The following is a 25,294-nucleotide window of genomic DNA, read 5'->3' on the forward strand; positions in this document are numbered from 1 at the left end:
TTACCTGGCGATTTTTGGAGTGAACATGTCAAAAGTAAACTTATTACAGATAAGCTGTATTTATTATTGAATGATACATCTTACTTTTCCAGCCAATTTATACACTTCAGATTATAACTAGCCCAAGCTAAGTCTACGGAATGTGGCGACTAGAGGCTTTTCACAGTAACTTCATTGAAGCCTACTTGTGACAATAATCGATTATTATTATTATTGTAACGTAAGTTTACGTGTAGTGTCCAGAAACCAAAATCATCGGAAATACAATCGACACCAAGGGTTTCAAATAAAGGACACTCGACCTGTATTTGCAAACCGGGGTCAAATGTCAATCAAAAGCCTGGGCTAGATTTTTGGTCTGGGGTCAGGACCAGAAGACAGGATAATTTCCAGGTCCTGACTGTTCACCCAGCCAGAAAGAGTCATGAGAAGTCATTTCCATAAATGTTCCCATTAATTGGCGAGAGGTGGGTGCATGAAGCAGAAAATCCAGTTTACACTCAAATCGGTCCTTTTGTACCTTGCATGTTGTAAATTCTCATATTTACAAAACAACAAAATAATGAGCTGAATTCTCCATTCTGGAACTAAATGATCCTGCTGAAGTAAAATCGCTCCTGGCGTTCCCTGGTGCAAGTACTTTCTTTCTCCTTTCCCATGCAAATTTATGCTCACGGGATTCATTCAGAATCCTGGTATTGGGCTGCCATTTTGAACGGGCAGCCTAATACCAAGGTCCGGCGGTTGCCCCCCACCCCGGCCCCCCACACTAGGCAAATTCTGCTCCCCCTCCCCTCCGCTGACAGGTAGGACAACCTCAGCCCACCACCACAGGAATAAGGGGTCATCCCCCACAGCACATATGCATGAGGGTGACCCGACTCACGCATCTGACCCCCCAACAGAACTTTATCAGACCTGCCAACAGAGATCCCTATTAGACATCTCCATTAATACCCCCATCAGAGACCTCTGCATTAAAGTTGAAGAGCAGTCCAGTCAGTAGGGTGAGAAATCATTGCATTTTCATTTACCCTTTCCTAACCTCTGCTACCTCAGACAAAAATGTTTAAAGCAGCAGCTGTTACAAGTGTCAGAGGCTTCCTTGAAAGCCCAGTTCACTTCAAAGGGCCTGAAATCCCTTGACATCCTTTGAAATGCAAATCTTCCATTCAATTTCACACAACAATACATTGCATTAGCCAGTGATTGACAGTTTTATTACTCCAGAGACAGGTGCTTGGCGGATTGTTTATTGATCTTTCCCTTAACACTTGAAAGCGTCTCCATTGACCTGCTTCGATGCTGACCACAATGTTTATAAACACTCTTGCTATGATTGACAGCAGCTCACCACATCAAAAGAAGCTAAGTGCTTTGACTCTCTCATTTTCACAACAGGAAGTACTTAGCACTGATCCTCTTGACCTACTGCGGGGTGCACTGCGTCAAGGCCACACTTGAAAATTCACGGCCATGTCAATCCCGCCTGAGGGGCCTGGAACATCAGAGGGGCCTGGAGAACTGGGCTTCCAGCCGGTAAATCAGATGTAAATGGGTGCATATAACCCATTTGTATCTTCCCACTGGCGCAGGGCGTGTAGCTCACTGTCGCATTGGGCATTAATCCCATTTTTAGACTGATACTCAATCCTCCGCCAGATCAGGAAACCCACTGCCGTCAGCGGGAGGGAGGATCCACCCTAATGTTTTCTCACTTTATAAGCGGAATCTTCTGCTCGGTCAACAGAGTGCTGGCTGAGGTGAGAAAACCAGCGTGTAGCTCTCCAGCTGCACAGTCATATTTTATCTCCAGATTCTAGTGCACTCGGTGCAAAATAAATCTGGGGGGGTGGTTTTCACCATCAAGCTGGCGGTACGGGGCCTGATAGAGCCTGCAATGCCGACTCCACAGAGATCAGGGCTACACCCCCCCCCCCCCCCCCCCCCCGCACACGTTGGCCATGGAAGAAGCGTTCATAACGTAGGTCAATAATCAGCTTGGGAATCCTACCACCATTTACCCCACTATTCCCCAAAATATAAAATACAGTGTGGTTGTGAAGATAAGGTAAAATTAATAATTAACATGAGCATTTCCATGGGACAATTACGAATAAGTCTTGCATCTCATGTTAATTTTGCCTATTACACTTCAGCAATTAGAATTGTATACATCCATCTATCAGTGTCAAAATGCACCTGATTGTCTCAAATTTCATTTTCTGTAAACAGTGAGCAATCATACATGAGGAGTTTAGAAATACACAAATGAGCAGGAAGCAAGCACAAGGAAATAAATCAGATTGTTCCAAAATTGCTCCAAAAACTGTTGAAGACTGTTTCAGCCATTGTTTTGCTTCTTTACAAAGCTGAGGGCTCAGGAGGTTTCTAACAAAACAAAGATAATAAGCTGAAAATCACTCCATGCCTGGTTTTGGCCTATAAACTGCAAACTGGTGGCCTGAGGATGTCCTGAAATTGGGCCTCAGAGTGCATTAATATTTCTGGTTGAGTAGCTGTTGAGCAAGGTGACAATTATCAGGCTAGTCACCTTGGCAGGAATGTACCCATGGTGAATCCTAAGAAGATGTGGAGGGTTTAGTGATCACAATGACTGTAAAGTCCAGAGAACAGTCCTTCCTTCTCATTCCATCGTTGTTAAGCATGGCTTCCATGCTGTGAGGTTGTATTGAATTCCCAAACTAGCATCCAGAACATATGTAAAGAAGGATTGCGGTGGCAGGAGTGTGAGGGGAGTGGGAGGGACAGGGGGATGGGGGTGGAGGTGGTTAGGAAGAAAAAAATATGATCAGTTATTAGATGACAGGGCGGGATGGTAGCACAATGGTTAGCACTGTTGCTTCACAGCGCAAAGGTCTCAGGTTCAATTCACGGCTTGGGTCACAGTCTGTGCGGAGTCTGCACGTTCTCCCTGTGTCTGCGTGGGTTTCCTCCGGGTGCTCCGGTTTCCTCCCACAATCCAAAGACGTGCTGTTAGGTGGATTGGCCATGATACATTGCTCTTAGTGTCCAAAAAGGTTAGGTGGGGTTACTGGGTTACGGGGATAGGGTGCAGGTGTGGGTTTCAGAACAAAGAACAAAGAAAAATTACAGCACAGAAACAGGCCTTTCGGCCCTCCAAGCCTGCACCAATCCAGATGCTCTATCTAAAACTGTTGCCTATTTTCTAAGGATCTGTATTCCTCTGCTCCCTGTCCATTCATGTATCTGTCTAGATACATCTTGTCGTGTTGTGTTCTCTGCTCCATAGACGAACTAACATGTTTGTGGATGGTACAACTCAGTTTTATTACTAACAATATTTACAATGATAAACTTGTTACTGTGCTTCGTTCATTACCCTTGAATCTGTGGACCTAGCCCTAACACTATCTTGGAGAAGCACTCAGCACATGGTGAATGTCTGAGTCGCTTGCTGTGAGCTCTGTGCCCTGAGCTGTCTCCTGCTGGAATGCTCCGGAAGTGTCGTGTTCCCCGTTTTATAGAGTGTGTGCTCTTGCCTGTGATTGGCTGTGGTGTTGTGTGTGTATTGATTGGTCCGTTGATCTGTCCATCAGTATGCAGCTATGTTTGCACCATGATGTTTACCTGAATATCATGACACATCTTAAATGATGCTATCGTGCCCGCCTCTACCACCTCCGCCGGCAATGCGTTCCAGGCACCCACCACCCTCTGCGTAAAGAGCTTTCCACGCATATCTCCCTTAAAATCTTCCCCTCTCACCTTGAACTCGTCACCCCTAGTAATTGAGTCCCCCACTCTGGGAAAAAGCTTCTTGCTATCCACCCTGTCTATACCTCTCATGATTTTGTAGACCTCAATGAGGTCCCCCCTCAACCTCTGTCTTTCTAATGAAAATAATCCTAATCTACTCAACCTCTCTTCATAGCTAGCGCCCTCCATACCAGGCAACATCCTGGTGAACCTCCTCTGCACCTTCTCCAAAGCATCCACGTCCTTTTGGTAATGTGGCGACCAGAACTGTACGCAGTATTCCAAATGTGGCCAAACCAAAGTCTTATACTGACTATACTTCTTAAACAAGGGGACAACATTAGCAATTCTCCAGTCCTCCGGTACCTCACCTGTGTTCAAGGATGCTGCAAAGATATCTGTTAAGGCCCCAGCTAATTCCTCTCTCACTTCCCTCAGTAACCTGGGATAGATCCCATCCGGACCTGGGGACTTGTCCACCTTAATGCCTTTAGAATACCCAACACATCCTCCCTCCTTATGCCGACTTGACCTAGAGTAATCAAACATCTATCCCTAACCTCAACATCCGTCATGTCCCTCTCCTCGGTGAATACCGATGCAAAGTACTTGTTAAGAATCTCACCCATTTTCTCTGACTCCACGAATAACTTTCCTCATTTGTCCTTGAGTGGGCCAACCCATTCTCTAGTTACCATCTTGCTCCTTATATATGAATAAAAGGTTTTGGGATTTTCCTTAACCCTGTTTGCTAAAGATATTTCATGACCCCTTTTAGCCCTCTTGATTCCTCGTTTCAGATTGGTCCTACATTCCCGATATTCTTCCAAAGCTTTGTCTGTCTTCAGTTGTCTAGACCTTATGTATGCTTCCTTTTTCCTCTTAGCTCGTCTCACAATTTCACCTGTCATCCATGGTTCCCTAATCTTGCCATTTCTATCCCTCATTTTCACAGGGACATGTCTGTCCCGCACTCTAATCAACCTCTCTTTAAAAGCCTCCCACATATCAAATGTGGATTTACCTTCAAACAGCTGCTCCCAATCCACATTCCCCAGCTCCTGCCAAATTTTGGTATAGTTGGCCTTCCCCCAATTTAGCACTCTTCCTTTAGGACCACTCTCGTCTTTGTCCATGAGTATTCTAAAACTGACGGAATTGTGATCACTATTCCCAAAGTAATTCCCGACTGAAACTTCAACCACCTGGCCGGGCTCATTCCCCAACACTAGGTCCAGTATGGCCCCTTCCCAAGTTGGACTATTTACATACTGCTCTAGAAACCCCTCCTGGATGTTCCTTACAAATTCTGCTCCATCTAGACCTCTGTCACTAAGTGTATCCCAATCAATGTTGGGAAAATTAAAATCTCCTATCACCACCACCACCCTGTTGCTCCTACATCTTTCCATAATCTGTTTACATATTTGTACCTCTATCTCACTCGCTGTTGCGAGGTCTGTAGTACAGCCCCAACATTGTTACCGCACCCTTCCTATTTCTGAGCTCTGCCCATATCACCTCATTGCTCGAGTCCTCCATAGTGCCCTCCTTCAGCACAGCTGTGATATCCTCTCTGACCAGTAATGCAACTCCTCCACCCCTTTTACCTCCCTCTCTATCCCGTCTGAAGCATCGATATCCTGGGATATTTAGTTGCCAATCATGCCCTTCCCTCAACCAAGTCTCAGTAATAACAATAACATCATACATCCAGGTACTAATCCAAGCCCTAAGTTCATCTGCCTTACCTACTACACTTCTTGCATTAAAACAAATGCACCTCAGACCACCAGTCCCTTTGCTTTCATCATCTGCTCCCTACCTACTCTTCCCCTTAGTCACGCTGACTTCATGATCTTGTTCCTTACAGGCTTTAGTTACTACCTCCTTACTGTCCACTAACCTCTTCATTTGGTTCCCATCCCTCTGCCACATTAGTTTAAACCCTCCCCAACAGTGTTAGCAAAAGCACCCCCAAGGTCATTGGTTCCAGTCCGGCCCAGGTGTAGACCGCCGTCCAATTTGTAGTCATCCCACCCCCCCCAGAACCGGTCCCAATGTCCCAAAAATCTGAACCCCTCCCTCCTGCACCATCTCTCAAGCCACGCATTCATCCTGCCTATTCTTTTATTTCTACTCTGACTACCACGTGGCACTGGTAGCAATCCTGAGATTACTACCTCTGAGGTCTGACTTTTTAACTTGGCTCCTAACTTCCTAAATTCTGCTTGGAGGACCTCATCCCGTTTTTTACCTACATCATTGGTGCCTATATGCACCACGACAACTGGCTGTTCACCCTCCCCCTTCAGAATGTTCTGCAGCGACCTGAGACATCCCTGACCCTTGCACCTGGGAGGCAACAAACCGCCTATCTACTCCCCTTACAATTGAATCCCCTATGACTATAGCCCTTCCACTCTTTTCCCGCCCTTCTGTACTGCAGAGCCAGCCATGGTGCCATGAACCTGGCTACTGCTGCCTTCCCCTGGTGAGCCATCTCTCCCAACAGTATCCAAAACGGTATACCTTAGCAATCCTAATCTGTGGTGTGACCAATTCGCTAAACGTGCTATCCACGACCTCCTCAGCATCGCAGATGCTCCAAAGTGAGTCCATCTGCAGCTCCAGAGGGTGCTCTTTCAAAGGGCTGGTGCAGACTCCTTCTGCACTGTAAATTCTATGATTCTATGATAAGAAAAAGCAGTTAAGCCATAGTTTAAATGAATATAATTCATATTTTGCTTTGCTATTTCTCCAGCTGAGAAAGACCAGAATTGCAAAGAGAACCCTGAAGCATGCAGCTAAACGATGCACGTTAATTATCAGCGAAGCAACATTTACCCAGGTAAAGAGGTAATGCAGCTACAGTTATACCCTGATAAGAGAGAATAGATGGGGTTTACATTTAATACTTGATGAACTTTTGGTTTGGATTTCTATTGAATTGTTTTTAACAATGAACAGATCGCAGAATCACAAATGTTTTGTACAGGAACCTGAGAATAATTCTTTCATTAAATGTGGGCTTCGCTGGCGAGGCCAGCATTTATTGCCCATCCATAATTGCCCTTAAGAAGGTGGTGGTGAGCTGTCTTCTTGAACCGCTGCAGCCCATGTATTTACGCAGGAAAGGGATGATGTAGATATAATAGTCCAGGAGGAACACTGTGAGATATTGGAAGGGATAATTATTAAAAGAGAAGTACTTGAAGGGTTGGAATCCTTGAACGTTGATAAGTCACCAGGACCAGGTGGATTGTTTCCCAGGCTACTGAAGGAGGCCAGGAAGAAGATAGCAGATGCTCTGAGAATGATTCCTCACTCGATACAGGGGAGGTACTGGAAGACCGGAGAAATGCAAATGTGGTTCTATTGTTTAATAAGGAATGAAGGAAATGACTAACTACAGGCCAGTTAGTCTTAAGTTGGTGGTGGAAAAATTAGTAGGATCAATCCTGAGAGTTATGATTAACTGTCACATACAAAGGCTAGTTAGGGATAGTCAGCATGGATTTGTTACTGGAAGGTCTTGCCTCACAAATTTGATTGAATTCTTTGAGGAAGTGACAAGAATGGCTGGTGAAGGTGGATGTTGTGTACATGGATTTTAGCAAGGCATTTGACAAGGGCCCACATGGCAGATTGGTCAAAAAAGTAAAAGCCAATGGGATACAGGATAGTGTGGCAAACTGGATAAAAAGTTAGCTTCATAACAGAAAACAAAAGGTAATGGTCAGTGGCTGCCCTCGCGAATGGAAAGTTGATCAAGTGGTGTTCCACAGGGCTCATTGTTGGCACCCTTGTGTTTGTGTTACATATTAATAATTAGGATGTAAATGTGGGGGGCATGATTGGGAAATTTGAAGATGACACAAAGATTGGTCAAGTAGTGGATAGTGTAGAGATAGCTAAAATCTCCAAAACGATATAGATGGGTTGATGGAGTGGACGGGAAAATGGCAGATGGATTTTAACAAAGAGAAGTCTGAGGGTTTAGGGAGGTGAAACAGTTATACAGAGTACACAATAAACAGGAATGAGAGGAGTAGATGAAGTAAGAGATCTTGACTTACGAGTACACAGGTCCCTAAAGGGAGCAGTTCAAGTAGACAAGATGATAAGGAAGGTATATGGAATGCTCTCCTTCATTGGCAGAGGTAGAGAATATAAAAGTAAGGATATAATGTTGGAATTGTATAAAACACTGGTGAGGCCACAACTGGAGTATTGTGTGCAGTTCTGGTCACCACATTACAGGAAGGATGTAACTGCACTGGAGAGAGTGCAAAGAAGATTTACAAGAAGGTTGCCTGTAATACAATCCCAGTCCAGACTCTAACAGTGGCTGGGATACTGGATGGAAGCCTCAGTATTTTAATTTAATTTGTAAGACTGCAGAAAGAATACTTTGCTCCAGGAGTGATTGCACGAAAAAATAGGGATTTGGTATTTTTAAAACAAAACTTTATTATCAACACAGTATTAAACTCTTTAACCTCACACCGGAAAATACTCTCCAATTACCCCTTAAACAATGCTGCTAAATACAGTAAATACAATACCATTAATTACTATCAATATTCCGAATTAAACAAGAAAGAAAAAAAACCATATAGCTCTCAACCCAAATGGCACAGAGTAATACTTGGTTACCAGAACAGATTTGGCTCCTGTCAGAACCCCTATAGACTCTGGCTGAATGTCTTCAAAAAGCTGTTTCACTGATTTGTTTCAACCTCTCCCTTGTCCATAGACAAGCCTGCACTGCATTAAATATTATTCATCTTTTTTTTAACCATCCTACTGTGAGAGCAATACTTGTGGACTCAGTGTTAGCCAGATCAAAACTCACTCAAAAAGCTTTCTCAAAATGCCTTAGCTCCAAGCAGCAATGATAGCATCACCCCAAGCTGAAAACAAATTAACCCCCTGGGACTCCTCCTAGTCAAACAATAGTGTATTAGCCCAGGCTTTTACGATGGTCAATTTCACCTCTGGTTCCTGAAAGCTTTCTGGTCTCGCAAAACAAGATTCTTTTAAAAGAACTATGCAGTCAAACACACTCCAACCTAGACTTTTAACCCTTTAATTGCCAAATGTTTATAATCCAATATATTGAAAATTCTGTGTTCATCACACCCAGGGCTAGAAAGGTGTAGCTACGAGGAGAGATTGTATGAGTTGGGACCAAAAGAGAAAATGCTGGAAAATCTCAGCAGGTCTGGCAGCATCTGTAAGGAGAGAAAAGAGATAACGCTTTGAGTCCAGGTGACCCTTTCTCAAAGCTAAAAGTCATAGAAAGTGGGAGATATTTATACTGTAGGATGAGGGAATGAAAGATGAGTCATAGCCGCAGAAAGCAAGGGAAAAGAGTGCTAATGGCAGTCCCCAGAGAGAACAAAAGGTGTGAAAAGCCAAACAGCAGAGAAACTAAAATCAGAGGGTAAACTGTGACAGATGTAGATGTGGGGGTGGGGGGGGGGGGGGGACATGGGTGGGAGAAAGATAAAAGGAGAAAAAGAGGGGAAGGGGAAAGCAAAGGGGAGAAAGGTAAGGAAAGGGAGGATACGATAGTGGGAAAGAGTGGGGTACTGGCCTCTACCTCGCAGAGGCTGAGTGTCAATTCTCAGATACTTCCTCCTACCTCCCCCTGGACCATGACCAGACCTCTGAACATCAAGCCATTATCTCCAACACCGTTAGCGACCTCATTTCCTCTGCAGGCCCATTGTGTCAGCATGCTCCTCCCCCACCAAACTTATTTTCCCTTATCTTGACTCTATCCGCACTCCTCTGGTCCATTCCCTCCCCACCTACATCTGGGATTCCTCTGATGCCCTGCGTCATATTGACAGCTTTCAGTTCACAGGCCCTAACCGCCTCCTATTTACCATGGATGTGCAATCTCTTTACACCACCATCCCACACCAGGATGGTCTGAGAGCTCTTTGCTTCTTTCGCCAAAAGAGGCCTGAACAATTCCCACCCCCCACCACTCTTCTCTGCCTGGCTGAACTTGTTCTATCTCTCAACAACTTGTCCTTCAACACATCCCACTTTATCCACATCAAAGGGGTAGCAATGGGTACCCGCATGGGTCCTAGCTACACTTGCCTTTTTATGGAGTATGTGGAACATTCCTTGTTCCAGGCCTACCCAGATCCCCTCCCACAACTCCTTTACCGATACATTGATGACTATTTTGGTGCCGCTTCATGCTCTCATCCGAACCTGGAAAAATTCATCAACTTTGCTTCTAGTTTCCACCCCTCCATCACTTTCACCTGGTCCATCTCAAATACTTCCCTTCCCTTCCTCGACCTTTCTGTCTCCATTCCGGGCAACAAACTATCTACTAATATTCATTACAAGCTCACTGACTCCCACAGCTACCTGGACTACAGCTCTTCGCACCCTACACGCTGTAAGGACTCCATCCCTTTCTCTCAGCTCCTTTGCCTTTGTCGTATTTGTTCCAATGGTGCCACTTTCCAAAGTGGTGCTTCGAAAATGTGTTCCTTCTTCCTCAACCGTAGTTTCCTACCTACGGTTGTTGACAGGGCCCTCTACTGCGTGCGGTCCATCTCCCGTGCCACTACCCTTGCCTCCTCCCAGAACAAGGAGAGAGTCCCTCTCGTTCTCACATTTTACCCCACCATCTTCCGTATGCAAAACATAATCCTTCGCCATTTTCGGCAACTCCAGCTTGATGTCACCACCAAACACATCTTCCCTTCACTCCCTCTGTCAGCATTCCACAGAGACCGTTCCCTCCGGGAAAATCTAGTCCACTCCTCCACCATACCCAACACCTCTCCCATCACCCATGGCACCTTCCCAAGCAATCAAAGAAGGTATGACACCTGCCCTTTTACCTCTTCCATGCTTAACATCCCAGGCCCAAAACACTCATTCCAGGTGAAGCAGTGTTTCACTTGTACTCCATTCAATTTGGTCTATTGCATTCACTGCTCCCAATATGGTGTCCTATATATGGCAGCACGGTAGCATTGTGGATAGCACAAATGCTTCACAGCTCCAGGGTCCCAGGTTCGATTCCGGCTTGGGTCACTGTCTGTGCGGAGTCTGCACGTTCTCCCCGTGCGTGCGTGGGTTTCCTCCGGGTGCTCCGGTTTCCTCCCACAGTCCAAAGATGTGCGGGTTAGGTGGATTGGCCATGCTAAATTGCCCATAGTGTCCAAAATTGCCCTTTGTGTAGGGTGGGGTTACTGGGTTATGGGGATAGGGTGGAGGTGTGGATCTTGGGTAGGGTGCTCTTTCCAAGAGCCGGTGCAGACTCGATGGGCCGAATGGCCTCCTTCTGCACTGTAAATTCTATGATAATCTATGATGATATCGGAGAGACCAAACGCAGACTGGGTGATCGCTTTGCTGAGCATCTTCGGTCTGTGCACATTCAGGACCCTGACGTTTCTGTTGCTTGCCATTTTAACACAAGACCCTGCTCCCATGCCCACATGTCTGTCCTTGGCCTGATGCAATATTCCAGTGAAGCTCAACGCAAACTGGAGGAACAGCATCTCATCTTCCGGTTAGGCACGCTACAGCCTTCCGTTTTCAACATCGAATTCAACAACTTCAGGGGCGAAATTCTCCCCCAACGGCGGGATGTCCGCCGACTGGCGCCAAAGACGGCGCCAATCAGACGGGCATCGCGCCGGCCCAAAGGTGCGGAATGCTCCGCATCTTTGGCGGCCTAGCCCCAACATTGAGGGGCTAGGCCGACGCCGGAGGGATTTCCGCCCCGCCAGCTAGCGGAAATGGCGTTTGTTGCCCCGCCAGCTGGCGCGGAAATGCGGCGCATGCGCGGGAGCGTCAGCGGCCGCTGTCAGTTTCCCGGCGCATGCGCGGGAGCGTCAGCGGCCGCTGTCAGTTTCCCGCGCATGCGCAGTGGGGAGAGTCTCTTCCGCCTCCGCCATGGTGGGGGCCGTAGCAGAGGCGGAAGGGAAAGAGTGCCCCCACGGCACAGGCCCGCCCGCGGATCGGTGGGCCCCGATCGCGGGCCAGGCCACCGTGGGGGCACCCCCCGGGGTCAGATCGCCCCGTGCCCCCCCCAGGACCCCGGAGCCCGCCCACGTCCCCTGGTTCCGCCGGTAAATACCAGGTTTGATTTACGTCGGCGGGACAGGCAATTCCTGGGCGGGACTTCGGCCCATTCGGGCCGGAGAATCCAGCGGGGAGTCCCGCCAACCGGCGCGGCCCGATTCCCGCCCCCGCCCAATCTCCGGTACCGGAGACTTCGGCGGGGACGGGGGCGGGATTCACGGCTGCCAACGGCCATTCTCCGACCCGGCGGGGGGTCGGAGAATGACGCCCCAGATGTTTAGCTCCACCCCACATTGATCCCTTTGTTTTCATCCCATTTCATTTTAACTGTCTTTTACCTTTTATTTCTTTCTTGTCTTTCTTTACATATATTTCCCCTCCACTTTTTCTTCCTATATTGTACCAACTTTCCTTACCTTTTCTGCCCTTTGCTTCCCCCTTCCCCACTTTTTCTCATTTTACCTCCCTTCCACCCATGTCCCCCCTCCCCCCACATCTATATCTGTCACAGTTTACCCTCTGATTTTAGTTTCTCTGCTGTTTGGCCTTTCACACCTTTTATTCTCTCTGGGGACTGCCATTAGTACTGTTGCTAAATTTGTTTGTTTGGCTCTGAATATGGCAGTCAATATGGTCGCCTTCCTTAATTCTAATTACGTTTGCTCTAGACTCGCCAAGTATTCGATACCGCCACAAGGTTCAAACCAAATACCGATCAACGACTCGATACACTAGTTAGTTAGTTCAAAGTCAAATGCTTATTTATTTACACACACAGTGTTCGGTTCTGATGCTGCTGGGGTGGAACTGGTACGGGATAACAGCTAAGGTCGTCTGTCAGGTAGCGTGTGTTGACCTTGGACTTACTTGTTTCTGGTGCAGCAGCTGGTCAGGTCTCTCCTTGGTGAGAGCCGGGTCCAAGAGAGCGATTCTTTCTTGGGGGATCCTTCTTATACCCAAAGGGGCTTCGCGCTCTTTCGGGCGGGCCTTGAACTTGGCCCCAATCAATTGGGCCGTTTCTCTATCGTTTCTATCGATTTCATCCAATAAAGGGGTGGGTGCCCTCATGGCTGGGCGTGTCCTAGGTGGCCGTTGGCCTGCTTTGTTCGAGTCTCCTCTGGTGCCGGGGTGTCTGCCTTAATATCGGTTACTCAAATGCTACTCTTTTGTTCCTGGAGATGGACCATTAGTATGCTAATGGACCTACAGTTTTGGTCTTGTCTGGGAGCTGCGGCTCCAATAAACAGACAAACCCTGAACCTGCTTGTTTTCTCAGTATTGTCCATTTTCCCTGAAATCTTTGCTAAGTATCCATTTTGTAATCGGGAAGTGGCCATCCCAGATGGCTACACTCACCCCTTGTGATCCTCAACGTGAAGCGTGAAGGATCACATTACCGCATCATCTTCGTTCTCTGACCAAGCGGGGCACCCATAAGCACTTCACAGGCTCTACACTGCCCTGTCCTATGAATCACAATTTTACCTAAAGCCATTTTACATACATATATCATTATGAAACTCTACGGGGCGCTATGACATTCAGGCATGCATTACAAAATTTAAAAACTGGAACCTCTAACTATCCTCAATAAACTATCCTCACTCAAACAATCAACAATAATCTACAACACTTTAAACTGTACAAATAGCAGCAACACAGGTTTCTCTGGCTTGGCAGTCAAGACAGAGGTTTACATTTCTTTATTGAACGAACAAAACACACACAAAGAAAAAACGGATGCACTTTAATTCACTCAAGGGGTTGGGGGGTTTGGTGAAGTCTGAAAATAGGGGACCTAAACGCGTCTACCGGGGTGCGAGAGCGGGAGGCTCTCCTTCACCATTTCCTGAGTCTAAGTGTCTGCACAGCACTGCAGAGTATCGCCAGTACTAAGAGTAATTCGACGATGTAAGATAGTGAATACCAGGTGATAAACTTGTCACACCAGGTCGGGGTGTCGGTAACTGTTTCGGGGGTAACTATCTCGGGGTTAACTATCTCGGGGTACAGTGTATGGCAGGGGTGGGAATCATTCACGGCCTATGTGGTAGGGGTCAGGGGGCTAGCGTCCGCTCGCAACTGAAGGGATCCCGCTAAGATCCAGGTAAACATGAAGGTTGTCTTCATCTTTCCTTTTTTTTTTCTGTCTTCTTCTTTTTCTTCCTCTGGGATTGCTGAGGTTCCGGAGTTCTATGGACACAAGCATAATATCTGTTATTATCTTGCTTAAGATCTCGTCTGTCTGTCTGTCTGTCCTTTGTTGCCAATTACCCATTATAATTGGTCACCATCTGTGACTCCCTCATTTAAAAAAAATTCTTTAAACAAATCTTTGGACAAGACATCCGAGAAAAATACTGACACAGTGCGAGCCGTCTCACAGCCTGTGCGATCTACCATCCTAGTGTTTGAGGATGTAAATAGCATACGGAAGCAACATAAGGGTCGCCAGAAACAAACAAAAAAGTTTCGAACTAAAAGTACCACAATGGGGTGTGTATGGGCTGCGGCGGGTAAGGCTGGGTGGAATCCCCAGGTAGGACGGTGACCAGTGCCGTTTCTCCACTGCCTGAGCGACCGGCAAGAACGGGTAAGAATGTGGTCGTCGTGGGGGGCTGCCTCTTGTGATCGAATAAGAAGAGTAGCTATGAGTGGTGTCTGCCGACAAACTAGTTCCTCTGAACGGTTGTCTGTTGACAAACTTGTTCCATTGACAGTCATTGGGCATAAAAGGGTAGTGCCTGCATCAAGACGTGACGTGGGGCCATGAAAACTTTTAAATTCACAAACATGAACATTAAACGAACAAACATACGACAAACATGGTGCAGGTTCCATCAGAAAGGACACTGTATCTCTCCATCGGTTCCTTTTTACCATCATGTGGACACCTCATTGATCAGTAGCGAACAGGGTCGCAAAGGGATTTGTTTGGTGGGAGTCAGACGCTATGTCATCATCTTCTCCCGGCTGCCATACTCTTGACTGGAGTAGTTTGGCTAAAGCTGCTTGGGGCGAATTGGGGTCCATCTCATCATTCCGGATGAGCCTGAATGAATTGTCTCGGTGCCAGAATCGTGTGCCGAGATTGGAGCTACTAGGTTTTAATCCGTAATAGTCGGGTGGTGGGTCTGGGTCAGGGGCTTTGATGTACGTGATTTCGAAGGGGTCACTGGAATCATGCTTGGATTCGCTGGGAGTGGGGCCTGGTGCAGGGGTATAATCATAACGTGGTGTGCTGTGGCTGTCGTCATTGCTATCGCTGTCGCTGTCGCTGCTTGGTGAAGCAAGGGAGAGGCGGAGTCGTGCCTCTGGGGGTGTAGTTGAAGATGTGTCTGAGGATGGGCTGGACTGGCTGGGGGAGGGTAGAAATGCATCATCTGTGGGCGGGGCGTGCTCGTCTGCTGCTGCGAGCGAGATGTGGTGTGCATGGTTGTTCTGCGAGCCATAAGCCTTAAGCTGGTTTATGTGAAACCACGCACACTTGCCGTTGGGATATGTGATATTGTATACCGAGGGGCTGACTTTGTCCGAAATGGAGTAAGGTCCGGAAAATTTGGGGGAAAGGAATGAACTCGGGTTGTATAGGGAAAGCCTCACTTGCTGCCCTACTAAAAACTTGGTGGCGTGTACCGTTTTATCGAAATAAGCTTTGCTTTGTTTCCTCCTGGTCCCAAGTCTCACAGCTGCTGCAAGCTGGGCTGCCTTTATGTTCTCAATAAGCTGCTGTACAGCATTTTCATGCGTGAAGGCGGTGACTACGGGACTGGCCAGATCCAGTCCTAATAAATACTCTGTCCATTTCATGGGGCGTCCGGTCATGAGGGTGTGGGGGGTGTATCCTGTGGACGTGGATACAGTGTTTCATAAGTACATTAAAGCAAATGGGAGAACTGAATCCCAGGTGCTGTTGTCCTGTTGCACCATTTTCCTGAGAGTGGCTTTTAGAGTTCTGCTCATCCCCTTGACAATGCCGCTTGACTGGGGGTGGTTTGCTATGTGAAACTTCTGCCTAATTCCGAAAAGGTGAGGACGTTTTTCATTACTCGTCCTGTAAAATGGGAGCCTGGATCGGACTCTATACAGCGTGGGAGGCACCATCTTGTAAAGATGTGCTGTGTTAGGATTTTAGCTGTTGTTTTGGCCGTATTCGTTCTGGATGGAAAAGCTTCCACCCATTTTGTGAAGGTGTCGATGACCACCAACACATACTTAAAACCATTTCTGCAGGGGGGTAGGGGTCCTATGTAGTCTATCTGCAAATTCGTCCAGGGGCCATTAACGGGGTGGGTGTGACTAACCTGAGCCTTTCGTGCACATCTGTCCTGATTGTTCTGGGCACAGATCAAACAACTTTCAATGTAGTGAGTAACATCGGCTTTTAAATCAGGACACCAGCAGAGAGGTCTGAGGTGGGTTAGGGTGGGTTCAATGCCTTGGTGTCCATGATTGTCATGGAACTGACAAATAACCTGGTTCCTGTCCTGGCTGGAAACTACATAAATGCCGTATTTCAAAATCACACCGTCATGTGTGGTTATTGCGTTCTTAAACTTATCGTACAGGGCTGGGAAGGTTCCTTTTAAAACTTCCCAGAGCTTTACATCTTCTTTTTTTGCTTTCGCTAGATCCTGAATTTTGGTCTGTGAGACCTGAACCGCGTGTACTGGGGTGCTCTCGGGGGGGTTCCAAAAGTAACCATGTCTGGAACCTGCCTTCGCTAGGGCATCTGCTTTAACGTTACAAGGAGAGGAAGAACGGTGATGACTGCGAACCTTAATTATGCCGTATTTCCTATCTTTAGCTCTCTCTACGATATGCCGGAGTAATGGGGCTGAGGGTAGGGGTTTTCCGTCTGCGGAAACAAATCCTCTAGTTTCCCACAGGGGTAGGAATTCTGTTAAACTATTGCAGACATATAAACTGTCCGAATATATGTCTGCTGGGGTCGGAAACGAATCAGGGTGGTCTACAGTATACGCTATGGTTGCCAGTTCTGCTGCCTACGAGCCTAGATGTCCTGGCAACTTTAATTAAATCTCATCAAGGGTGCGTCCCTGCGCATCCTCTACATAAATGCCGCAACCGGTGATTCTCTTTACATTGAAAACTGTGGAGGAGCCATCCACATAAAGTTTCAGCGATGCGCAAGTGTCTGTGGGCTGGGGTCTCTGAGGTGTGTTTCCTGCTTTCCTGGGAGCTGACTTAGGTATAAATGGGCCTGTGTTGTGTTTTGTGGTGATGATCTCACACTCATGTGGGGTACCTGTACATTGCTAATTATCGGCTAGGAAAGTGTGGGTCTTGGTTCTTTTAACTGTAATGTCCCGTCCCTGTAAAAGAAGGGTCCAACGGGCTGCGTGGATTTGGCTGACTGTGCCATCTTTAAGTCGACTGTCTAATAATAGCAGTGTTGGGGTGTGTTCAGTGAGAATGGTGATGGGGTTGAGTCCTGTATGTTAAGTAATGGGTTAAGAGACATTGCAATTAGTTGTCTCATTTATGTTAAGTGTCCATTAATTGACACTGATATGTAAAGGGGTTTCAGGTGGCCTCTGTGAGGTGATGTATAGTGAGAGTTTTGTGCAAAGGCTGTTGGAAGGAAATAAATGTGTGTTTGTGAAAAAGGAACAGAAATTTAGACTCTTCATATCACAGCAACTAAAATGTCTAACAATTGGTAGCAGAGGATGGTTGCTGTGTAAATGTGAAGGGTTGAAAGATACAACTTTTCCAGATCAAACCAAGGAGTGAGTGAGAAAAGAAAAAAAAGGGATATATGGCTGAACCGAGGATAAAGATGGCTGGATATGACTATCCTCCCTTATTTTCTGCAAGAGAATTCTACGCCCAATGGAGAAGTGCAGTAGTTATGTGGACTAAGGTAACTGCTTTGGGAAAGAGAAAACAAGGTATGGCATTGGCTCTTTCTCTACCATATGGCAGTAAAATCCGAAACAAAGTGCTTTCTGAGCTGGAATTGGAAGAGTTAGACTCAGAAGAAGGTCTGGAGACTTTGTTACATTATGTGGATACGATTTATAAGAAAGATGACTTGTTAAGTGCGTATGAAGCATGGTCGGATTTTGATAAATTCCGGAAAATGGAGGATATCTCCATGGAAGACGATATAATGGAATTTGGCAGACTATATAAAAGGCTGCAGAAACACAACCTGGAATTTCCAGTCTGTGTTGGCCTTTAAATTACTTGACTGTGCTAGAGTGAGCAACATGGATAGGCTCCTGGTTTTGACAGGAGTTCAGTTTTCTGATCAGGATATCTTATTCGAACAGATGACAAAAGCTTTACAAAAGTTTCTGGGGAAACATTCAATTCCGATGGCTCTGATGACCCAAATAGGTCAGCCTGCAATAAGGCAGAATATGGAAGATACACTACTAACAGGATGGCAAAATCATATGGCTACGAACAGGCTACAGAAGGAGACCGAGACAAGGAAAGTATGAAGACAGAAACCCAGTTAGAACCTACAACAGGAAGAGGAACCCCAGAAATGCACGGGACATGATAAATCTATGTTTTCGACGTGACTCTCAATACCATTATGCTTTCAACTGTCCAACTCATTATGATAGAGTGTTTGAAGCAACACATGACACGGAAGAGTCAGAAGAGGAAAAAGATAGTGACCAGAAAGAAGGCATTGTCCTCTTGACAAACAGTTTTATGCCGGTAATGAGGGTGTTGGTTGCAGAATCGTTCAACTCTGCTGTACTGGACAGTGGCTGCACATCTACTGTGTGTGGAATTGACTGGTTAAAATGTTACCTGGACTCTTTGAATGCTGAAAATCGTAACAAAGTTAAGGAATTTGAAAGTTCCACAAGTTTCAGGTTTGGGGATGATAATACTCTGAAGTCGCTGAAAAGAGTTGTGATCCCTTGCAATATTGCCAGAGTGAATCATTTCATTAGCACGGATGTTGTATCAAGTGAGATACCTTTGCTTCTGAGCAGACCGTCGATGAAGAAAGCACACATGAAACTGGATGTGGAACAGGATAAGGCAACAGTTTTTGGAAAAACGGAGGACTTACAATTTACACAGTCGGGACACTATTGTATTCCATTACTGACAAATAATATTTCAAGTAGAGTGGTTAAAGATGTGTTAATGGCAGTTGAAAATGGGACTTTAGCTGATAAAAAGCTTGTGGTATTAAAACTGCATAGGCAATTTGCACATCCGTCTTCTCGGAGGCTGAAAAATGTATTAAAGGATGCAGGGGTAAGGGATGACGACTATACTAAACTGATAGAATGGGTTAGTGACCGCTGTGAAGTTTGGAGGAAGTACAGAAAGACACCAGCACGACCGATAGTAACCCTACCTTTGGCCAGGGATTTTAACGACATTGTGGCCATGGACCTTAAGGTCTGGGATAAAGCAAATAATATATTAATTTTGCATTTTGTAGATTTAGCAACCAGATTTAGTCAATCAACGATTGTACGAAGTAAAGAAAAGAGAGTAATTCTGGATCAAATCGTGGAAAAATGGATAGGGCCAGGAATGGGTCCAGCGGCAAAATTCCTTACGGACAATGTGGGAAAATTTGCGAATGATGAGTTTAGGGATATGTGTGAAAACATGAATATCAGAGTTATGAATACGGCTGCAGAAAGCCTATTTAGTAATGTTGTCTGTGAAAGAAATCATGCTGTCATCGATGACATGCATCGATGAAAATTTTGGCAGATCGACCAAATTGCAGGCTAAATTCAGCTTTAGCATGGGCAGTACATGCAAAGAATTCATTGCAGATGGTTGGGGGCTATAGTCCTTATCAATTAGTGTTTGGTAGAAATTCTAAAATTCCATCCATTTTGGATGACCAGCCTGGGAGGGGACTACAATTAGCTCTGGTTTTGCTGAACATTTAAATGCATTACAACACAGTAGAAAAGCTTTTTTGGAAGCAGAATTCGCAGAGCTTTAAGACATAACGTACGGCCATCAGATGCCATTTTTCTGCAAGGAGGCATGGTATACTATAAGAGAGACAATTGTAATGAATGGAAAGGCCCAGGGAAGATCATAGGCATAGATGCAAAACAATTATTTTGCAACATGGTAATCAAACTGTTAGGGTACATTCATCAAGGATAATGGGTACAGATTACAAATTTTCAAACTTAGACAGAGCAGACAGGAACCAGAGTCACCTGGTACGCATGTGTTACAGAACTATGAGGACCAATTAACTGATATAGACAGGGTTTCTGTGGAGGAACATAACACTTCTGATGAATTAGAACAGGCATTTTTCCAAAAGGGCAACTGCCAAAAGTTGGTACAAAAGTGACATACTTGCCTGAAGGGTCTAGTCAATGGAAGGATGCAACTGTTATTAGTAGAGCAGGGAAGGCCACTGGAAAGTATAAACATTGGTTGAATGTACAGCATTCAGGGGAAGGAGTCAGGACAATGATTGGGAAAAAGAAGTTCAAAAATGGAGCGCACAGAAACACAGTGCCTGTTCAGATAGTACATCGGATAGTGAACAGGTCCGCAGGAACTATTGAAAGGACATCCCACAGCAGAAGGGAAAGATCAAGCAGTAGCAGTACAGAACGAGATACCAGGCATGAGAGGGGACGTAGTTTATCAAGATCTCGGAACATGAGTAAGACTGCGAATACTAATAGGAGTAGAAGCCCACATGCACGTGAGATTTTGGTGGCTTCAAATAAATTAGATGAAAAAGTTATCAAAGAAGCTAAACAGCAAGAATTGCATAGTTGGAGTGAATTTGGGGTATACACCGAAGTACCGGATAGGGGACAAAGAGCTCTATCCCACAGATGGATTTGCACGGAAAAGGTTCTTCCGGATGGAACTTATAAGGCAAAGGCCAGGCTTGTGGCAAGGGGATTTGAAGAAAACTTAGAAGATCAGGATTTAAGGTTAGATTCACCTGCAGCAGGAAAGGTTATTTTAAAGATCTTCTTGGCTCTATTAGCCACAAAGACATGGGAATGCAAATCTATAGATAAAAAATCTGCCTTTTTGCAGGGGCATCAGCTCCAGAGAGACATTTTTCTCTGTCCTCCTAAAGAAGCAGCTAACACAGAAGGGGTAGTCTGGAAGTTGAACAAATATGTATATGGATTAAATGATGCATCTAGAGTCTGGTATTTTTCGGTAAGGTCAATTTTGTTAAAGTTAGGCTGTTGCCAGTTGAAAGCAGATCCTGCAATGTTTTACTGGCACTATAAAGGAAATCTTTCTGGCATTTTTATGATGCATGTCGATGATTTTTTGTGGGGTGGGACTAGTGATTTTGAAGCTATTGTAATCTCTGGTTTGAGGAAAGAATTCAGGGTTGGAAGTCAGGCTTCCGGTGCATTTAAATATATTGGACTGGAAATTGGACAGACTAAGTTAGGGGCAACTTTACGTCAGCAATCTTATTTGGAAAGCACCAGCCCAATAGCAATTAGTCATGGCCGAGTTTCACAAAAAGACGCAATGGTTTCAAAGATAGAAAAAGAGCAACTGCAAAGTTTAACTGGGCAACTGAACTGGTTAGGTAGACAGACTAGACCGGACATGAGTTTTGATGTCTTAGAGTTGAGTACATAAATGAATGATCCCAAAGTGGAAGACATAATAAGAGCAAATAAAGCGTTGGCCAAACTAAAAATGCAGGATTGTGTTTTGAAGTTCCCCTTTTTAGGTGACCTTAGGCATTTGAAACTCATAGTTTATAGTGATGCGTCCTACGCAAATTTATGTGATGGGTTTCAAGTGCAGGAGGTTTTATAATTTTCCTTTTGGGGAACAGTGGTAAATGTTGCCCGCTTGTGTGGGAAACAAAGAAAATAAGGAGAGTGGTAAAAAGCACTTTGGCTGCTGAGACGTTAAGCCTTGTAGAGGCGGTGGATATGGCCTTTTATATAAGTATGATATTGACAGAAATTTTGGGATTATGGGATTTGGGTAATATACCTATTGACTGTCACATTGACAATAAATCCCTGTGGGAAAGTGTCAATGAAAAGAGATTACGGATAGACATCGCAAGTTTGAAGCAGATGTTGGACAGAGAGGAAATAACAAAAATTAAATGGGTCAACAGGATCTATCAACTGTCAGACTGTTTTACGAAAAGAGGAGCGAGTTCACAGAAACTTTTGGATATTGTTAATGAAGGGCGCTTGTCTCTGTGACTGTTTTTTTTTCTTTCTCGTCCAAACAAAAAAAAAGGGGGAAATCATTTGTGTGTTTTTGAGTTTCTTGAAATTTTGTTTTCACCTAATTTTTTTTCTCCACTGAAGGGGAGACTGTTCAGTAATGGGTTAAGAGACATTGCGATTAGTTGACTCATTTATGTTAAGTATCCATTCATTGACACTGATATGTAAAGGGGCTTCAGGTGGCCTCTGTGAGGTGATGTATAGTGAGAGTATTGTGCAAAGGCTGTTGGAAGGAAATAAATGTGTGTTTGTGAAAAAGGAACAGAACTTTAGACTCTTCATATCACAGCAACTAAAACGTCTAACACTGTAATGTAGGCGAAGTACTGTACTGCCCAAAAAACTGCGAGCAGGTGCCTTTTGCAGGCAGAAAATCCTTGCTCAGCAGGATCTAACACATGTGAGGCATATGCCACGGGGCCTAATTGGTCAAGGCGTTCCTGGAGGAGCACGACCGAAAGGGTTCGGTCGGTGCTTGCAACTTCAATTGCGTACGGGGAAAGTGGATCTGGGACCTGTAATGCGGGGGCTGTGCTGAGGGCTCTCTTTCAAGCATCCACGGCATCCGTGTGCCGTGGAAGCCATTCCCAAGGTGCCTGCTTCTTGAGAAGGTCGGATAGGGGCACTGCTTTTGTGGCAAAACCATCGATATGGTTTCGGCAGTAGCCAACCAGTCCTAAAAATGACCGGAGGGCTGAAACATTATGGGGAAGGGGCAATTTGACGATCGAGTCAATTCTTCTTTGCTCATGCTCAATCACGTGTTTACCATAAGTGATTACTGTACCCAAGCAAATCACTCTCTCCTGCAAAATTTGGGCCTTCTTGGGGTTGACTTGACATCCAATCTGTTTTAGGAGTCCTAGGAGTTCGGCGAGAAGCGAAATGTGCTCTCCCTTTGTGTCTGTCTGTAGTAGCAAGTCATCTACATACTGGACCAGACAATTGGGGTGGGAAAACTTTGCTAATCCATTTGCCAGCTGTCGGTGGAAAATGGAGGGGGAGTTGTGGAAGCCTGGTGGAAGGCACATCCACGTGTATTGTTGTCCCTGGAATGTAAAGGCGAATTTGTATTGGCACGCTTTATCCAATGGAATAGACCAAAAACCGTTGCTAATGTCCAAAGCCGAAAATGTTTTTGACTGGAGTCCCTGTTTGAGCATGGTCTCGGGACACGTGGCTATGGTGGGGGCTGCTACTGGGGTTACTTTGTTCAGTTCCCGGTAATCAATGGTCAGTCGCCATGATCCATCGGGTTTCCTGACGGACCAAATTGGTGCATTATTTGTAGAGGTTACTGATCGGAGGACGCCTTGATCCAACAAACTCTCTATTACTTTGGAGATCTCTCCCTCTGCTTCTTGGGGAAAACCATACTGCTTTTGGGGTCTGGGGCGGGACCTGTAATGTTCACCAAGCCAGCTATCTTGCCACAGTCGTGCTTGTGCTGTGCAAATGCTGCTTTGTGTTGCTGTTGGACTTCCCTAACTTGTTTGTCCTGACTAATGGCTCATGGGTCGAACCAGAAGTCTCCTACTGAGCTAATTCTGTTTTCATAGTCTCCAACTGTGAGCCTTTGCCATTCTCCATAGACATTTATTAACCGGATCAAAAGAGAGGTTGTGGGAGCTCATAAAATCGATTCCCAGGATGTGTTCAGCTGTCAGGGGTAGATCGACCAAAACTACGGGGTGTTTAGTCATAACGTTCCCTATTTGTATCACTACAGGGGCTGTGATGTGTCCTTGTTGTAAATGACCTGTAAAGTCGCTGAGTGTGATGGTGTCTGTTGTGGGCCATGTGTCTCGTTGAAACATTGTGGAGGAATTGAGTGTGGTGCGGGACCCTCCTGTGTCCCAAAGAAATTCTACGGGGTGTCCCCGGACTTTGCCTGCTACTACCGGTCTACCGGACTTGTCCCAAAGGGTGTCGCAGACCCAAGTTGGGGAGCCCGAGCACCGTCAGTCGGTGCCGTTCATGTCTGTGTTCTTTGAATGGGCGCTAACGCTATGGATTGGCTTTGCCCTATTCTTATTTAGGGTGCCTGTCTGTTGGTTTTTCTGCTGCTTTTGGGGCACGTTGCACTCTCATGCATAGTGACCTAATTGTCCACAGTTGCAGCATTCCTGGGATTTAGGCTGCGGTGGGCTGTTCCTGCCCTCATTTACCCATGCGGGGTTCTGGTGCGTCCTGACTGGATTCATGTCTGCCTGCTCTTCCTCTGGTTTTGCAAATGCGGTTGTGCCTTGGACGGATTGTTCCCAAGCGCGGGGCAATCTTTTCAAAACCCATTTCTCGTTGTGGGCCTCGTCTGAGGGGTTGTAATTTGCGCAAGTGCTCTGTCCTGCCTCTGTCACATGAGAGACTAGGATTCGAGTCCATTTGGCCATATTATCTGCTGACAAATGGGCGCGGGCTAACTCTCCAAATACTGCTGTGAAATGTATCCACATGCATCCAGCAAACGCTCTGGGGTGCTCTGTTTTGTTTTGCCTACACTTGTTTAGGCCTTCTATGGGGTCTCCTCTGTTATAGCCGATCGCATCCAGGACCGCTGTGTGCATTTCTTGGAGTGTGCCTCCTCCTACATTCTGTGGGTCGGGAAGGGCTGCCACAACTGAAGGGTTGAGGCTTAAAACTGTGAGCTTCACCTGCTCCTTTTCGTCCAGGCCGTACATGGTAGCCTGCTGTTTAACTCTAGCGAAAAACTGGTGGGGGTCTGATGTGGGAAGGAATGGTGTAATTTTTCCACACGCGTCCCGTAATTGGGTCACGGTTAACGGGGTTGTATATAGGAAATCTGCATTTCCTTCTGCTGCGGCCCTGCGGTGTGTGTTTACAGGGTTCATGGGGGGATGTTCTGCTTGTTCAGTCGGGGGTTGGGGTGCTTTTCTTTTTTGTGTTTTTTCTTGCGTACATGTTTCATGTACGTATCTGTGGGCAGTTTCATTTAACTCCTGCCAATCGGGGCCGTTTTCCTGGTCTAACTGGGGTCCAAACGTACTTTGAAACCCATTCTGGACAGAAAGCAGAGATTGCAATTCTGCAATTTGCTTCCGGCACTTTGCGTGATCTACGGAGCTCTGCCTTTGTTCCGTCGTGGTAGTGTGGAGCGCTCGTGGGGCTGCTTTTAAATCATTGCACTGTTTCTGCAATTGCTCTACTTGTTGCTCGGTTTCTTGCCTTACCAAGACCGCGCGTTGCGTGACCTGGTAGGCCTTATCGTACTGGGTCTGAAAACTACTCAAATGGGC

The 25,294-nt window shown here is 45.9% G+C and overlaps 1 protein-coding gene across 1 annotated transcript in view; it reads left to right on the top strand.

Moving 5' to 3' along the window:
• Window positions 1-25,294, top strand: part of LOC140411239 (uncharacterized) — a 233,364-nt gene that overhangs the window by 154,045 nt on the left and 54,025 nt on the right. Inside the window, exon 8 of the mRNA XM_072500354.1 lies at window positions 6,506-6,592. Coding sequence (XP_072356455.1) covers window positions 6,506-6,552 — 47 coding nt within the window. The 3' untranslated portion in view covers window positions 6,553-6,592. The remainder of the gene's footprint in view (window positions 1-6,505; window positions 6,593-25,294) is intronic.

This window comes from Scyliorhinus torazame, chromosome 1 (genome assembly GCF_047496885.1).
Source record: "Scyliorhinus torazame isolate Kashiwa2021f chromosome 1, sScyTor2.1, whole genome shotgun sequence".
Classification (NCBI taxonomy): Eukaryota; Metazoa; Chordata; class Chondrichthyes; order Carcharhiniformes; family Scyliorhinidae; genus Scyliorhinus; species Scyliorhinus torazame.